Raw genomic sequence first — 13,820 nt, forward strand, 5'->3', positions numbered from 1 at the left:
AGCAGACACAACAGGAACCTGGGCAATGTCTGGGAACAAATATTTACCTGAATAGAGTTCAATCTCCCAACGTACAAAAGCAGAGAGATTCATCATCAGGTTGCTCACACCACATTGGTCATTGGTGTGGCACCCGAAATAGAACATGAACTTCAGAATTCATAACTAAAAAAAAATTTTCACAAACTGTTGAATGCAGAAATATAGTGGTAAGAACGAAATGGTGTAAAATAAAGTAAACTGAAAAAGGAACCACTTTGTGTTAGTCACACAGCAAAAACTAAGCACACTAAGGAAGATTTCTGAATTCAAACACTGTCAAACAAGAAGCGAAGGTTTGATAGAAGGGAAAGTTACATTCATCACGGAATATAGTAATTCCAACAGGAGGCAGGGACATAAGGCTTGGGGCATGTGTAAAGAAAATGTTATCACACAGAGTGCACAGTGGGGTGAAATGGTTAATTTTGTAAAAGAGATAACTACTGTATCAGAAACTCACAATGTTTCTCTACTGATTCAATCAAGTTGCAGTTCATGTAGATGATCTATTCCCAAATGTGGGAAGTTGTCATGTATATGACCTCAGCCATTCTGACCAAGCTTGTAATTACTGTGTAAATATAGTTCTGAACATACTAAGTGTATCATCACAAGAGTTGCAAGCTTTAGGTAAACATTACAAGTCTACTGTACAAAAAAAAAAGTACTTTTACAAAAGGTTTGTCTAAATTTTTACAGTTTTTACTTAGTCTGAGTAATGGGTGATTTTTATTGTAAGAATAAAAATATCTCTTTTCATATTACAGTTTGAATGATCTCTCAATCCTCTTAAATGAAGTTTTTTCTCTTATTTTCTCCATCCAATACTACTATGGAAAAAAATCCTCCAGAATAAAATATTAAAAGTGAAATAAAAAATGTGTTATTTTTAGATGACAAAAGACAATTACATTTATTTACTCTAAATGGCCTCAGGCTCTTTAAAAGTTTCTACATGTTTTCATTTCATTGTCTTATTGCTCTTTGAACCATAATTAATTGGCATAAAAAAGCAATAACTGACCTGGTGACAGCTTGGCACAAGACATAGTAAACATTGACTTACATTATGCAGTGCTTTTCCTTTCTACATTCCTTGAGAATAATTTATTATTATTTTTATTTAAAACAATTTTCATGAATAACCTAATAAATTTTAGTTACTTTTTAAAAAAAATATATAGCAAATAAAAATATGCACAAAACCATGAAAGTTTGCACTAACTTTATCTTTGAGGCCTTTGCACTTGTGGGCATCATATTTATTAAGCCTATTTTTCTCATTCTGATAGTTGTCCAAAATAATTCTTCTATCTTTTACATGTGCATTTTAAAACACAAAATATACAAATGCTGGTCTAAAATAATTAACAATTACCCAACTTTCATACTAACATATAAACAGGTTAAATTTCACTACTTCTCAAAGCAGCACTATCAGTCCAAACAGGAGAATTATTAGTCTTTACCACTAAAATAAAACAATCATGTGCTTTATGTAATGTAGAAATGGCTCTATATATTGGTTATAAACAATTTAAATAGCAATCTTAAAGAATTAAACATATAGGGTGTTCGGAAAATCACTGTGCACTTATATATTTATTAACAGACATGTTTCAATATAGAATACAGGAGGTAAATATGTATGACAATTATAAACAATGTTGAAAGTGACTCCCGTTGTCATCAATACAGGCCTGGATCCTTCTTATTTTGTTTCTAAACACCGCTATCAGTTGCTGGCTTGAAACAGACCGAATAAAATATGATTACCAAACTGCACAGTGACTTTCCAAACACCCTATATTTCTTTAAAGACAGAAAATTTGGAAGGGGTGTGTCAATTTGGGTTGAACAAATATGGTGATGTCTCAGAAAATCAAGAAGTTCAAATTTCATATTATGATTTGTCAACATGTGTTACTAACTAACTAAACAATCTGAAACCTAAGGGAAAAGTACAAACTTGATAACAGAGAAGCCACTAAATCATGCTCACTTTGAAAAATGTAGATTGAAAATATAAATATTTCCTTTATAAATGAAAATTTAGATAATATAAACATTTCAATTGTAATCTATGTCCTGATGTCAAGATTACTGGCATACATTCATAACAAAGTAGTTTAATTATGTTTAAAAAGTCACACAATATATACTTCTATACACTTTTATCCAGAAGGGTAAAGGGTCATGTAAATTACTTTTCTAAGATCTATTGAAAAGCAGTCTCTATCCTAACATATTAATAGATTCCTTATAAGATGAAAAAACTGGAGTAATGTAAGTTTTCAATATATGTTTATAAATTTAAGGAGATACATGTAATAATAATGTTTATAAATTTAAGGAGATACATGTAATAATAATGTTTATAAATTTAAGGAGATACATGTAATAATAATGTTTATAAATTTAAGGAGATACATGTAATAATAATGTTTATAAATTTAAGGAGATACATGTAATAATAATGTTTATAAATTTAAGGAGATACATGTAATAATAATGTTTATAAATTTAAGGAGATACATGTAATAATAATGTTTATAAATTTAAGGAGATACATGTAATAATAATGTTTATAAATTTAAAGAGATACATGTAATAATAATGTTTATAAATTTAAGGAGATACATGTAATAATAATGTTTATAAATTTAAGGAGATACATGTAATAATAATGTTTATAAATTTAAGGAGATACATGTAATAATAATGTTTCATAGTGGCATGAATGGGTAGTGAAAGAAAATATTACAAATCTATCTTCTGACAAGCTTATATCACCATCAGATACAAGTAATTTACATACACAGGAATTTATATATATAATATGGAATGTCCCCCAGTGGCACAGTGGTATGTCTGTGGATTCACACCGCTAAACACCAAGTTTGATACTCGTAGTTAGCAAAGAACAGATATAGCTCATTGTGTAGCTTTGTGCTTAATTCTAATCAAAGCAAACAAAAAAAAACAATATGAAATAAAGATGTCACATGACTGGAGACAGCTTACCAACTTAATAAAGCTATCTTGGTACCCTGGGATGTTAGTTTTGAGTGGGGTTATGTTGTTCAATTAAGACATCTTTCATTTATGAAATAACACACAACTAGCATCCTGGTTTCTACATCAGAAAAACTAGAAACCAGATCCATAGAATATAATAAAAAAAAAATCCTCCCATATTTACCACTACTGCAACACAACAACTCACAGAATATGTAAAAAAAAACAACTGATTTAAACTAATAACAAAACATCAACAGATGCAGAATAAAAAGAAGCAACATTACTGAACAACACTCTAGGATACCAAGCAGTTAAGCACTCTCCATACATGTGACCTCTTTACTTTATACTCTATACATACTCCTGTGTACATGTAAACCAACTGTACCTCATAGAGAAGCTTATACAAACACAGTTAATCTGTAATAAAACTTCTTTCACAACCCAATCGAGCCATTTCCACATTTTATTTTCTGAAGATGTGTTCCTTATAAAATTTTAATGCATGTAATAATAATGGAAGACATCTTTAAATACTATCCTACACACCATTTACCAGTTTTAACAACAAATCAGACAAAAAACAACAACTTTAGACACATTAAATTATCAATTCTAAACTCTGTATAAAATTAATATTATTCATTTCTTTATAAACATTCAAATCACAAAAACAATGTGTGCATACCTTGCATTCTCAAATGTAGCAAATTTGGTCTTATTAACAGCTCCAAAGCCTACACCAACTGCAAGACCTTCTGGATAAAATGAAAAATACATAGCTAAACTTTAGTTATAATTTATATATATGTTCCTAAAACATAAAATATATTAAATACACAAATATGTATGCAGAGATATCTAAAAAATACACAAATGTTTTGTTATTATTCAATTTCTTGAATACATCACATGACTTGTAAGTTAGTAGTCCTCTATCATTTTAACCTACGTTTTGACTGTAGTTTAGTTCTCTAATTCTAACTAACATAAAATGTTGCAATAAAAACACCAGTTGATGATAAATATTTTTAACAGAGATAACCTACAGATGTGTAACTTGTACAGAACAACAGATTCTGTAACAGAGATAAGCTACAGAAGTATAACTTGTACAGAACAACAGATTCTGTAACAGAAATAAGCTACAGATGTATAACTTGTACAGAACAACAGATTCTGTAACAGAGATAATCTACAGATGTATAACTTGTACAGAACAACAGATTCTGTAACAGAGATAATCTACAGATGTATAACTTGTACAGAACAACAGATTCTGTAACAGAGATAAGCTACAGATGTATAACTTGTACAGAACAACATATTCTGTAACAGAGATAAGCTACAGATGTATAACTTGTACAGAACAACATATTCTGTAACAGAGATAACCTACAGATATGTAACTTGTACAGAACAACAGATTCTGTAACAGAGATAAGCTACAGATGTATAACTTGTACAGAACAACATATTCTGTAACAGAGATAAGCTACAGATGTATAACTTGTACAGAACAACATATTCTGTAACAGAGATAAGCTACAGATGTATAACTTGTACAGAACAACATATTCTGTAACAGAGATAATCTACAGATGTATAACTTGTACAGAACAACAGATTCTGTAACAGAGATAATCTACAGATGTATAACTTGTACAGAACAACATATTCTGTAACAGAGATAAGCTACAGATGTATAACTTGTACAGAACAACAGATTCTGTTACCTGATTTTTTAAACTTTTAATGCACAGAAGTTCTTAGTTTGATATTCTAACTACAAAATATTATAAATCTTTCAGCAACGGAAAACACATTGAAATGTGTAATTGCACAATGACAAGAAAAATACTACTTAAACACAAAACAGTATTTAAAATAGATTAAATTAAAATAAACAAACTGTTTTCACTGCTACTTGATGTAATGACTCATGAAATGGATATACTAAGACATAACATTTTCACAAGAAATTTAAGACACAGTATGATGGTCAGTATGAAAAGTTGTTAAACCAACAAAAGATATATCATAAGACTAAGTTTCTGTGCATTTTATGCAGAAGAACAGTTTATACTTGAAGTAGTAAGATCAGAGAGTATGTTCAATATTGAAATATTTACTTGAATTGTAAATTATACATTTTAAGTTGTTGTTGTTGTTGTTTTTGAATTTCGCACAAAGCTACTCGAGGGCTATCTGTGCTAGCCGTCCTTAATTTAGCAGTGTAAGACGAGAGGGAAGGCAGCTAGTCATCACCACCCACCGCCAACTCTTGGGCTACTCTTTTACCAATGAATAATGGGATTGACCTTCACATTATAACGCCCCCACGGCTGAAAGTGCGAGCACGTTTGGTGCGACGGGGATGCGAACCCGCGACCCTCAGATTACGAGTCACATGCCTTAATGCGCTTGGTCATGCTGGGCCTATACATTTTAAGTATAACTAGATATTATTCTAATATTAGAATGTATGATTAAACACTGCAACAGCAGTATAACAACTAACACATTCTTGGCTTAAAAGGGCCTACATTACATATCATATGACTATTGTTTCAAAACATAAAACTTCAAAAGAAATACATGAATCTAACAGTAAATGCTGTAACCCATATCCAAGTTGTGACTTTTTACAAATATTTCTTTTATTCGCAATTTGTTTTAGAACAAAGTATTAAGAATCAATAAGCAACTAAACATAAACACTGCAAAATATATACTAAATCTTGTTTGTACATGTATAATGCTGATTTTGAATACCAAATGAAATATTTCACCCAAGTTTGTTTTTATGTTCAAAAATATATGTTTACACTAGAGAAATTTCAATTTTGAAGAAACCTGTTTTTTTTTAAGTTTCACTGTAAGAAGAATTATTGTAATATTAAATAGTAATAATTCTGAAACTAAATTTTAAAACAAACAGCAGTCTGAAAATAAAACATGACTGACTAATGAAGAGATGTATTTAAAACCAATAGCTAACTGAAAACAAAACACAACCAATGATGAGGCATTTCATAATACAAACAGCAGTCTCTAAACAAAACATGACTAAGGATGAGGTGTGTTGTGTTTTAAAACAAATAGGAGTCCATAAAAAAAAACATGACTAATGATGAGATGCATTTTAAAACAGAGTAGTATGAGAACAAAATGTAACTAATGATGAGATGTGTTTTAAAACAAATAGCAGTATGAGAACAAAACATGACTAGTGATGAGATGTGTTTTAAAACAGAGTAGTATGAGAACAAAATGTAACTACTGATGTGTTTTAAAACAAATAGGGTCTGAAAACAAAACATGATTAATGATGAGATGTGTTTTAAAACAAATAGCAGTATGAGAATAAAATGTGACTAGTGATGAGATGTGTTTTAATCAAATAGCAGTATGAGAATAAAATGTAACTAGTGATGAGATGTGTTTTAAAACAAATAGCAGTATAAGAATAAAATGTAACTAGTGATGAGATGTGTTTTAATCAAATAGCAGTATGAGAATAAAATGTCACTAGTGATGAGATGTGTTTTAAAACAAATAGCAGTATGAGAATAAAATGTGACTACTGATGAGATGTGTTTTAAAACAAATAGCAGTATGAGAATAAAATGTGACTACTGATGAGATGTGTTTTAAAACAAATAGCAGTATGAGAATAAAATATGACTAGTGATGAGATGTGTTTTAAAACAAATAGCAGTATGAGAATAAAATGTGACTAGTGATGAGATGTGTTTTAAAACAAATAGCAGTATCTGAATAAAATCTGACTAGTGATGAGATGTGTTTTAAAACAAATAGCAGTATGAGAATAAAATGTGACTAGTGACGAGATGTGTTTTAAAACAAATAACAGTATAAGAATAAAATGTGACTAGTGATGAGATGTGTTTTAAAACAAATAGCAGTATGAGAATAAAATGTGACTAGTGATGAGATGTGTTTTAAAACAAATAGCAGTATGAGAATAAAATGTGACTAGTGATGAGATGTGTTTTAAAACAAATAGCAGTATGAGAATAAAATGTGACTAGTGATGAGATGTGTTTTAAAACAAATAGCAGTATGAGAATAAAATGTGACTAGTGATGAGATGTGTTTTAATCAAATAGCAGTATGAGAATAAAATGTAACTAGTGATGAGATGTGTTTTAAAACAAATAGCAGTATAAGAATAAAATGTAACTAGTGATGAGATGTGTTTTAATCAAATAGCAGTATGAGAATAAAATGTCACTAGTGATGAGATGTGTTTTAAAACAAATAGCAGTATGAGAATAAAATGTGACTACTGATGAGATGTGTTTTAAAACAAATAGCAGTATGAGAATAAAATGTGACTAGTGACGAGATGTGTTTTAAAACAAATAACAGTATAAGAATAAAATGTGACTAGTGATGAGATGTGTTTTAAAACAAATAGCAGTATGAGAATAAAATGTGACTAGTGATGAGATGTGTTTTAAAACAAATAGCAGTATGAGAATAAAATGTGACTAGTGATGAGATGTGTTTTAAAACAAATAGCAGTATGAGAATAAAATGTGACTAGTGATGAGATGTGTTTTAAAACAAATAGCAGTATGAGAATAAAATGTGACTAGTGATGAGATGTGTTTTAAAACAAATAGCAGTATGAGAATAAAATGTGACTAGTGATGAGATGTGTTTTAAAACAAATAGCAGTATAAGAATAAAATGTGACTAGTGATGAGATGTGTTTTAAAACAAATAAGAGTCTGAAAACAAATAGCTATTTATTTTAATACCTATGAGTGTTTCAATTTGATGAATGTGACATATTGTAGGACAGGGGTTCCCAACCGGTGGGTTGCGACCCCCTAGGGGTCATGAAGCCTTGGCAGGGGAGTCGCATAGCCTTGTTAGAAGTAGCTTGGGATAACATTAATTTTATTTCATCAATTACATTTTCAAGTCGCGAGTGCCAAAAGGTTGGGAACCCCTGTTGTAGGATGTGTATTGCCTAATAGGATGTCCTGCCTATTCTCTAAATTTGTAGAAGATTCTTTAGAGTAAGATCAACAATATTTGTTTTACAAATATATTAGCATGTTTATGAACATTGTTGAATGTTCAAGAATCTCACCTTAAACTATATAAAGTAACATGCCAAGAGACAGATTATTACTGGTCAGCTACAGTCAGTATACTAGAAGCCTTGGAAACTATAATTGTGATTAACACTTATTAAACAGAAAACTACAGAATCTGACCAGAAACTTTTATAGATTGTGAACATTATAAACCATTTAACTTTGGTAAATAAACTTTGAACATTAGTGATTATAAGATACTTGCAGAATAAGAAATGTTTTAGTTTTAATTGTTTGAGTCTTTACAAAACAACTGAAGAACATATTACATGTATTAAATGCTACAAACAACTTAAGAAAAATGCTAATTAACTAAATATGGACACAAAGATGGTCAAACCAATGAGATTATCAAATATAGTTAGGAAGAAGGCAATGTAGTTTATATAGTTTAATTAGATGAACAGTTTAAATTCTAATATGAGGAAGAAGCTAGGGAAAGCAAAAGGAACTTCATGATATCAGAAACCACTGTGAAATAAAATAACAGTGTGTTCAAAATTGGAAGTAACAAGTGTAAGAATATATGTAAAAAGTAAATACAACTCAGAAGTTGAAGCTCAGAGTTGAAGTTGAATACATATGCATATTTCAGCAAATGAATAATAAAATATAATCCTGTTATATCAGAGTAAATCCATTCAGTATGCAGTTATGGTTTTTGTTATCAGAGGATCTATAAACTACCATTCAGAAGCGGAACATCACGTGCAAAAGTTATGGTAATAAACTGGGTAATTACAACTCTGCAGAAAGTTTATTACCATAACTTTAGCACGTGATGTTCCGCTTTTGATTGGTAGTTTATAGATCCTCTGATAACAAAAAAAAAACTGCATACTGAATGGATTTACTCTGACATAACAGGATTATATTTTATTATTCATTTGCTGAAATATGCATAGGTATTAATTTCTCAATGTATCAATAATGTTCTCAATTAATTAGAACAACATAAAGTACAAAAATGTCCAATTTTTTAACTAGGTTTAGATTAATCAATAACTTACTAGATATTGTTCAGATGTTAATATTTTATGAGAACTCATTATTGAACAAACCATTGTTGAGGGAAGTGATTTTGATGTAGATATATATTTTAATATGTTAAATTAAATGTATTGTGATGTGTTACTTAGTCTTCAATTAATTTCTTTATTATGAACATCTTGAACTGACTCCCAACTTTCATATTAATTTGAACTGTAAACATTACAGGAAGTGGAATAGGTTATTTAACACCAAACAAATACCATACATAAAAGTTTTGTAATAGAACAAAATTTTTACCAGGAATGTTATGAACAGTGATAGCCACAAGTAACAGGAATATCCTTTTCCAACTTCTTTCCAATTCTTTTTTTTGACATTCTGTATTTCTTTCTTGCAGGGTCCTGTGCTTCCTATTATTTAGTCCATCATGTTTCCTCACTTAAAAGTAGATAGAATGTAAAAACAATTTCAAAGCTACCATAAAAGTGACATACCAAATTCTTTGAAATTTATTATTTCAAGTTTTTGTTACATTTTTATCTTGTTTATATGATGTGCTTTTTTAGAAGTTAATAAATCTTTATATTTTCTTAACTTCTGATTTATAACTGTTGCATGTCCTAATAATGAATTCTTGATATGTTAATCCAACATTAAAATGTACAAACTATTACACGAGCTCCTTACTGGGATGAATATCTGAATTACTTTTTATATGTTTGAAAACAATTGTTAAGTTTCAAAGTTATTTTATAAAAGTAAAGCATTACATAATTTATTTGAGGCTCAGATAATAGTACTGAGAGTTAATAAACTTTATAAGAAGACGTGCTGGATAAATTTGTAGAGCTGTTTTATAAAAGTAACTTAGTACATAATTTATTTGCAGTTTATATAATACTGCTGAGAGTAAACTACACTTTAGAAGAACAATGATTTAGGAGTTGTGTTATCCTTGGAATTACTTCCGAAGTAGTGTCGATTTGATGGTTATGAAACTTTATTCTATACCACAATTTTCCTTACAAGAGTTTTCACAAGATTTGGGAAAATTTAATCTTAGACTACAATTCTATAGATATATTCTACAGATCTTTTGTTCTTCTTCAACTTGAAGATGTAAAACAGTCCTTATCAGGTATGTAATGGAATTGAATTCAGTTTCTTCGGTCATCTGTCATGAATATCGTGAAGCATGGATGGAAGTTTGAGACACCTTTAACTTTATCCACAATAAATTACGTGCACAGCCAAGGCTCAACACTAACTTTTTTGACAACTTGTCCTGAGGGTAACCTTTGTGAAATATTCGCTTGCCTGCACTTAGGAGCCACTGTCCCAAATAAAAACTGCAACAGACTGACAACAGACAGATATACCATTTCAGTAACTGACTTCAATAATAAAACACAAGTGTAACATAATAAGCATTATAATATCTGTAAATCTGAACACTTCAAAATACAACAATACTCAATAAAAACATCGAAACTTTCAGTAGTTACTCCACATACAATGATTATAAGCATCTTCATCAACAGGTAAGTGAGCATGTTAATTATCCTGGTAGACTACAAGTAGTCTAAAAGTGGAATAGTACTTCATAATACCTGTAAACAGTTGCTCTGATAAGTACACTGGTAAGCAGTAGGTAGACTAGACTTAGTCATCAAGGTAATCAGACCTCCTGGTATGAAGAGATTGAGCCCACCAGTACTCCACTGCTCTCCTGGAGTTAAACTCAGCCAATGTTGGACCATCTATTTCTATCCTCATAAGTATGAATAGCATGACTGGATCCAGACTGGTTCTCCAGTCATGCTCGATTTTCTTCGTAATGGAAAATCCCTCTTCGCAACATGCTGTATTCATTGGCAGTGTGAGAATGATTTCTGCCAAAAGACAAATTAGAGAATCTGTTGAAGAATTGAAGAAAAATCCAATTTCAGAAGTGATAAAAGTCCATGCCTCGAACATCGTCTCACCGCCAAGAGAATGCCTTTAGGTGAAGACACTCGTGTAATGCTGCAGCCTTATCATAGTCTACAACCTGAAGAGGTTGTTCAATATGAGCTGTCAGTGTTAATTTGATCTACCCCAAACACAGCAAGAGGTTCTTACGGTTCATAGAAAGGCCAGTCTCTTGGATCAAGCACCATGGCAACCTGCATTAGTTCCTTCTCCAGAAAAGGTCTAAATCTTTTCTGAGTATGATCTATGACTCTCTGCAATATGTTCTTTCACATTTTCAAACTGTTGAAGATCCTGCTCATGTTTGGTTAGCTCAATCTCTTGCCACTGATTGCCTTCACCAACATCTTGGATAAAGTGTCTTAGATTTTCTCCATTCATATGTTTGAAGCCCTCTCTTCAAACAAGACAGGATAAATTTGTGCTTTACCTTTGGCAAGCACAAAGGTATTCAGTGCATCAAGTGAGCCAGTTAGAGTAACCTGGTCACATTGGAAGCTTAAGCTCAGTAGTGAGGATTCATGCAAGATATTAAGCAGGAAATGCATATGCAGCAGAGTCTTGTATTTTTTCAAATCCTGTTGGTTTTGTTCTATCTCTCCCAACCATTGTAGCACTAGCATCTTTTGACTAAGCTGTATGGTCTAAATACATATATACAAAGTTGAAATTTCTTTTCATCAGAACTTCAAGTGCTCTATAGAGATGAGGAGCCATCTTGTCTTTAGGATGTTCACAGGTTTTAATGTTTTTTCTTCTAGAGCATCACTGACACTTTTTAGTTCCCTGCTTGTTTTGGCACTGAAATGATACTGTTTGTAAAGTACTAACAGAAGATCTTTTATGTCCGATAAAAACTTTTGTTCCTTCATTTATAGCATCCAACAGTCCCCTTTCAAATAGGTGGGCCACATACCATACCCCAACTAACCATGGCATTCCATCTCTAGTAAGAAGTGTGATTAGTCCATTTTCTGCTCCAGTATTGACAGAAGCACCATCAGTACCTATCCTGGTTGTCTTTCTTTACCAGTTCTCCACACCAACTGTCTCAAATGTTTTTTTCAACTGCTGTTTTTAATCCTGTGACAGTATCACTGGGTGGGGCTTGCAAGTCCAAAAATTTTGTAACATTTGCTCCCTCAACAAATCTCCTCTTCAATTACTCCAGAGTCTGTAGATCCATCCGATATGAAGTAAAACACTGCAGCATTGTTAAGGTCTGTACACAGATCTTTCATTATGATGTCATTAATACATTTGATAAAGTTCCTCGATGATTTGTAATTTATGTACATGCTTCCTTGCTACACTCCATTTATTTTCCATAACTTACATAAAGGCATAAAATGAGAAAACGGATGTTCTGTTACTACTGAGTAATAGGTGGCAGTGAAAAGTTTTTCCAGTTTCTCAAGCTGATGAGCATGTAAATTTCTCATGCATAAATCCATTGGCTGAACCTGTGGGTTAGCTTCAGCATTGGCAGCTTGAGCACACATAGTATGCCTTCCACTTATTTCCTGGGCTTTGATCAATTATAGACGAAGGTTACTGGTACCTTTTACAAAGACACTATTTCCCTGGCATATGTTTTTGTGGCTTTCACATGCCTTGCAAAACATTTCATTAGTTTCTTGATCAAACCAAGGGAATGCTTTTTCCCATTTTGGCAGGTAACTTCAAGATTGCTTCTCCAAGTCATACTTTTTATTGTGTTCTGCCAAAGGCATTGAGTTACCCACCTGACTGCTTGATCTTGCTGCCTCAGGAATGGTCTCACTATAGCCACTGACACTAGTGGTGGTGCCTGCTTTTCTCTCAACTTTTTCATCCTTCTCAGTCCTAACATCTTCACTACAGACTTCCTTTCACTTTGTACAACTATTGTCTTTACTAATATCACTTTCTGCATTCAATTCTAAACTCTCATCATGAGATTTCCTTCACTTTTCGATATATTTCAACAAAGCCATATTCTTTGGTAAAACCACACATTAACTGCAGACAACAAGATGCATGGAGTTATTGGGCATTGTAAATTATATGGAGACAACCAGATATTGGAGAGAGGGTGTCTGTTCACAAAAATTGCTGGCCCTGAAACCCGTGACACAGAAACTACTGAACAAGGCTGTTCAATTTAGTTTACACATGGACCTTGTAATTTATATGTTACAACATGTGTCACAGGTGCAGCAGGGAGAGGATGTCTGATGAGAGAAATCGTGGCTTGTTTGCCCAACTTTCAGTTTCATTACAGACTGTTATCACCCATTATCGGAAAAAACATCCATTAAAAATGACCAATAAAACAATTATTTATACACAAAATATCACTTGTCCGATCAGGAAATAGGCATAGCAAGGACTGTTGCCCGCAGGTAACATTTACATGCCCCTGGACGTTGGGCAGTTGTTAATTTCAAGCCCTGACAGTTTTGTCAAAATGAATTTTAGCAGCACTGTATTCTTCTGTAACAACAATCAATAATTTGACGATAAAATTAAAGCTGATGCTTTCCAAAACACTCTACTCTGAAAACGTTTCTGACTATTGAGAGTTCCTCCCTTCTAAAAGTGCTACATCCCTTGGTCTGCACTGTTTGACAGTTTTACAATATATTACATGTACTGAAAATGGTTGTCTTCAGCTGT

At 31.8% G+C, this 13,820-nt stretch overlaps 1 protein-coding gene across 6 annotated transcripts in view; it reads right to left on the minus strand.

The window, feature by feature from the left end:
* Positions 1-13,820, minus strand: part of Zip48C (Zinc/iron regulated transporter-related protein 48C) — a 52,494-nt gene that overhangs the window by 14,884 nt on the left and 23,790 nt on the right. For 5 of the 6 annotated variants that reach the window (XM_076477956.1, XM_076477957.1, XM_076477954.1 and 2 more), the window contains 2 exons: positions 9,489-9,629; positions 3,752-3,821 (listed from right to left, as the gene is read on the minus strand). In XM_076477956.1, coding sequence (XP_076334071.1) covers positions 3,752-3,821; positions 9,489-9,629 — 211 coding nt within the window. The remainder of the gene's footprint in view (positions 1-3,751; positions 3,822-9,488; positions 9,630-13,820) is intronic. The other variant, XM_076477953.1, reaches the window with a different exon arrangement.

This window comes from Tachypleus tridentatus, chromosome 13, assembly GCF_004210375.1.
Source record: "Tachypleus tridentatus isolate NWPU-2018 chromosome 13, ASM421037v1, whole genome shotgun sequence".
Lineage (NCBI taxonomy): Eukaryota > Metazoa > Arthropoda > Merostomata > Xiphosura > Limulidae > Tachypleus > Tachypleus tridentatus.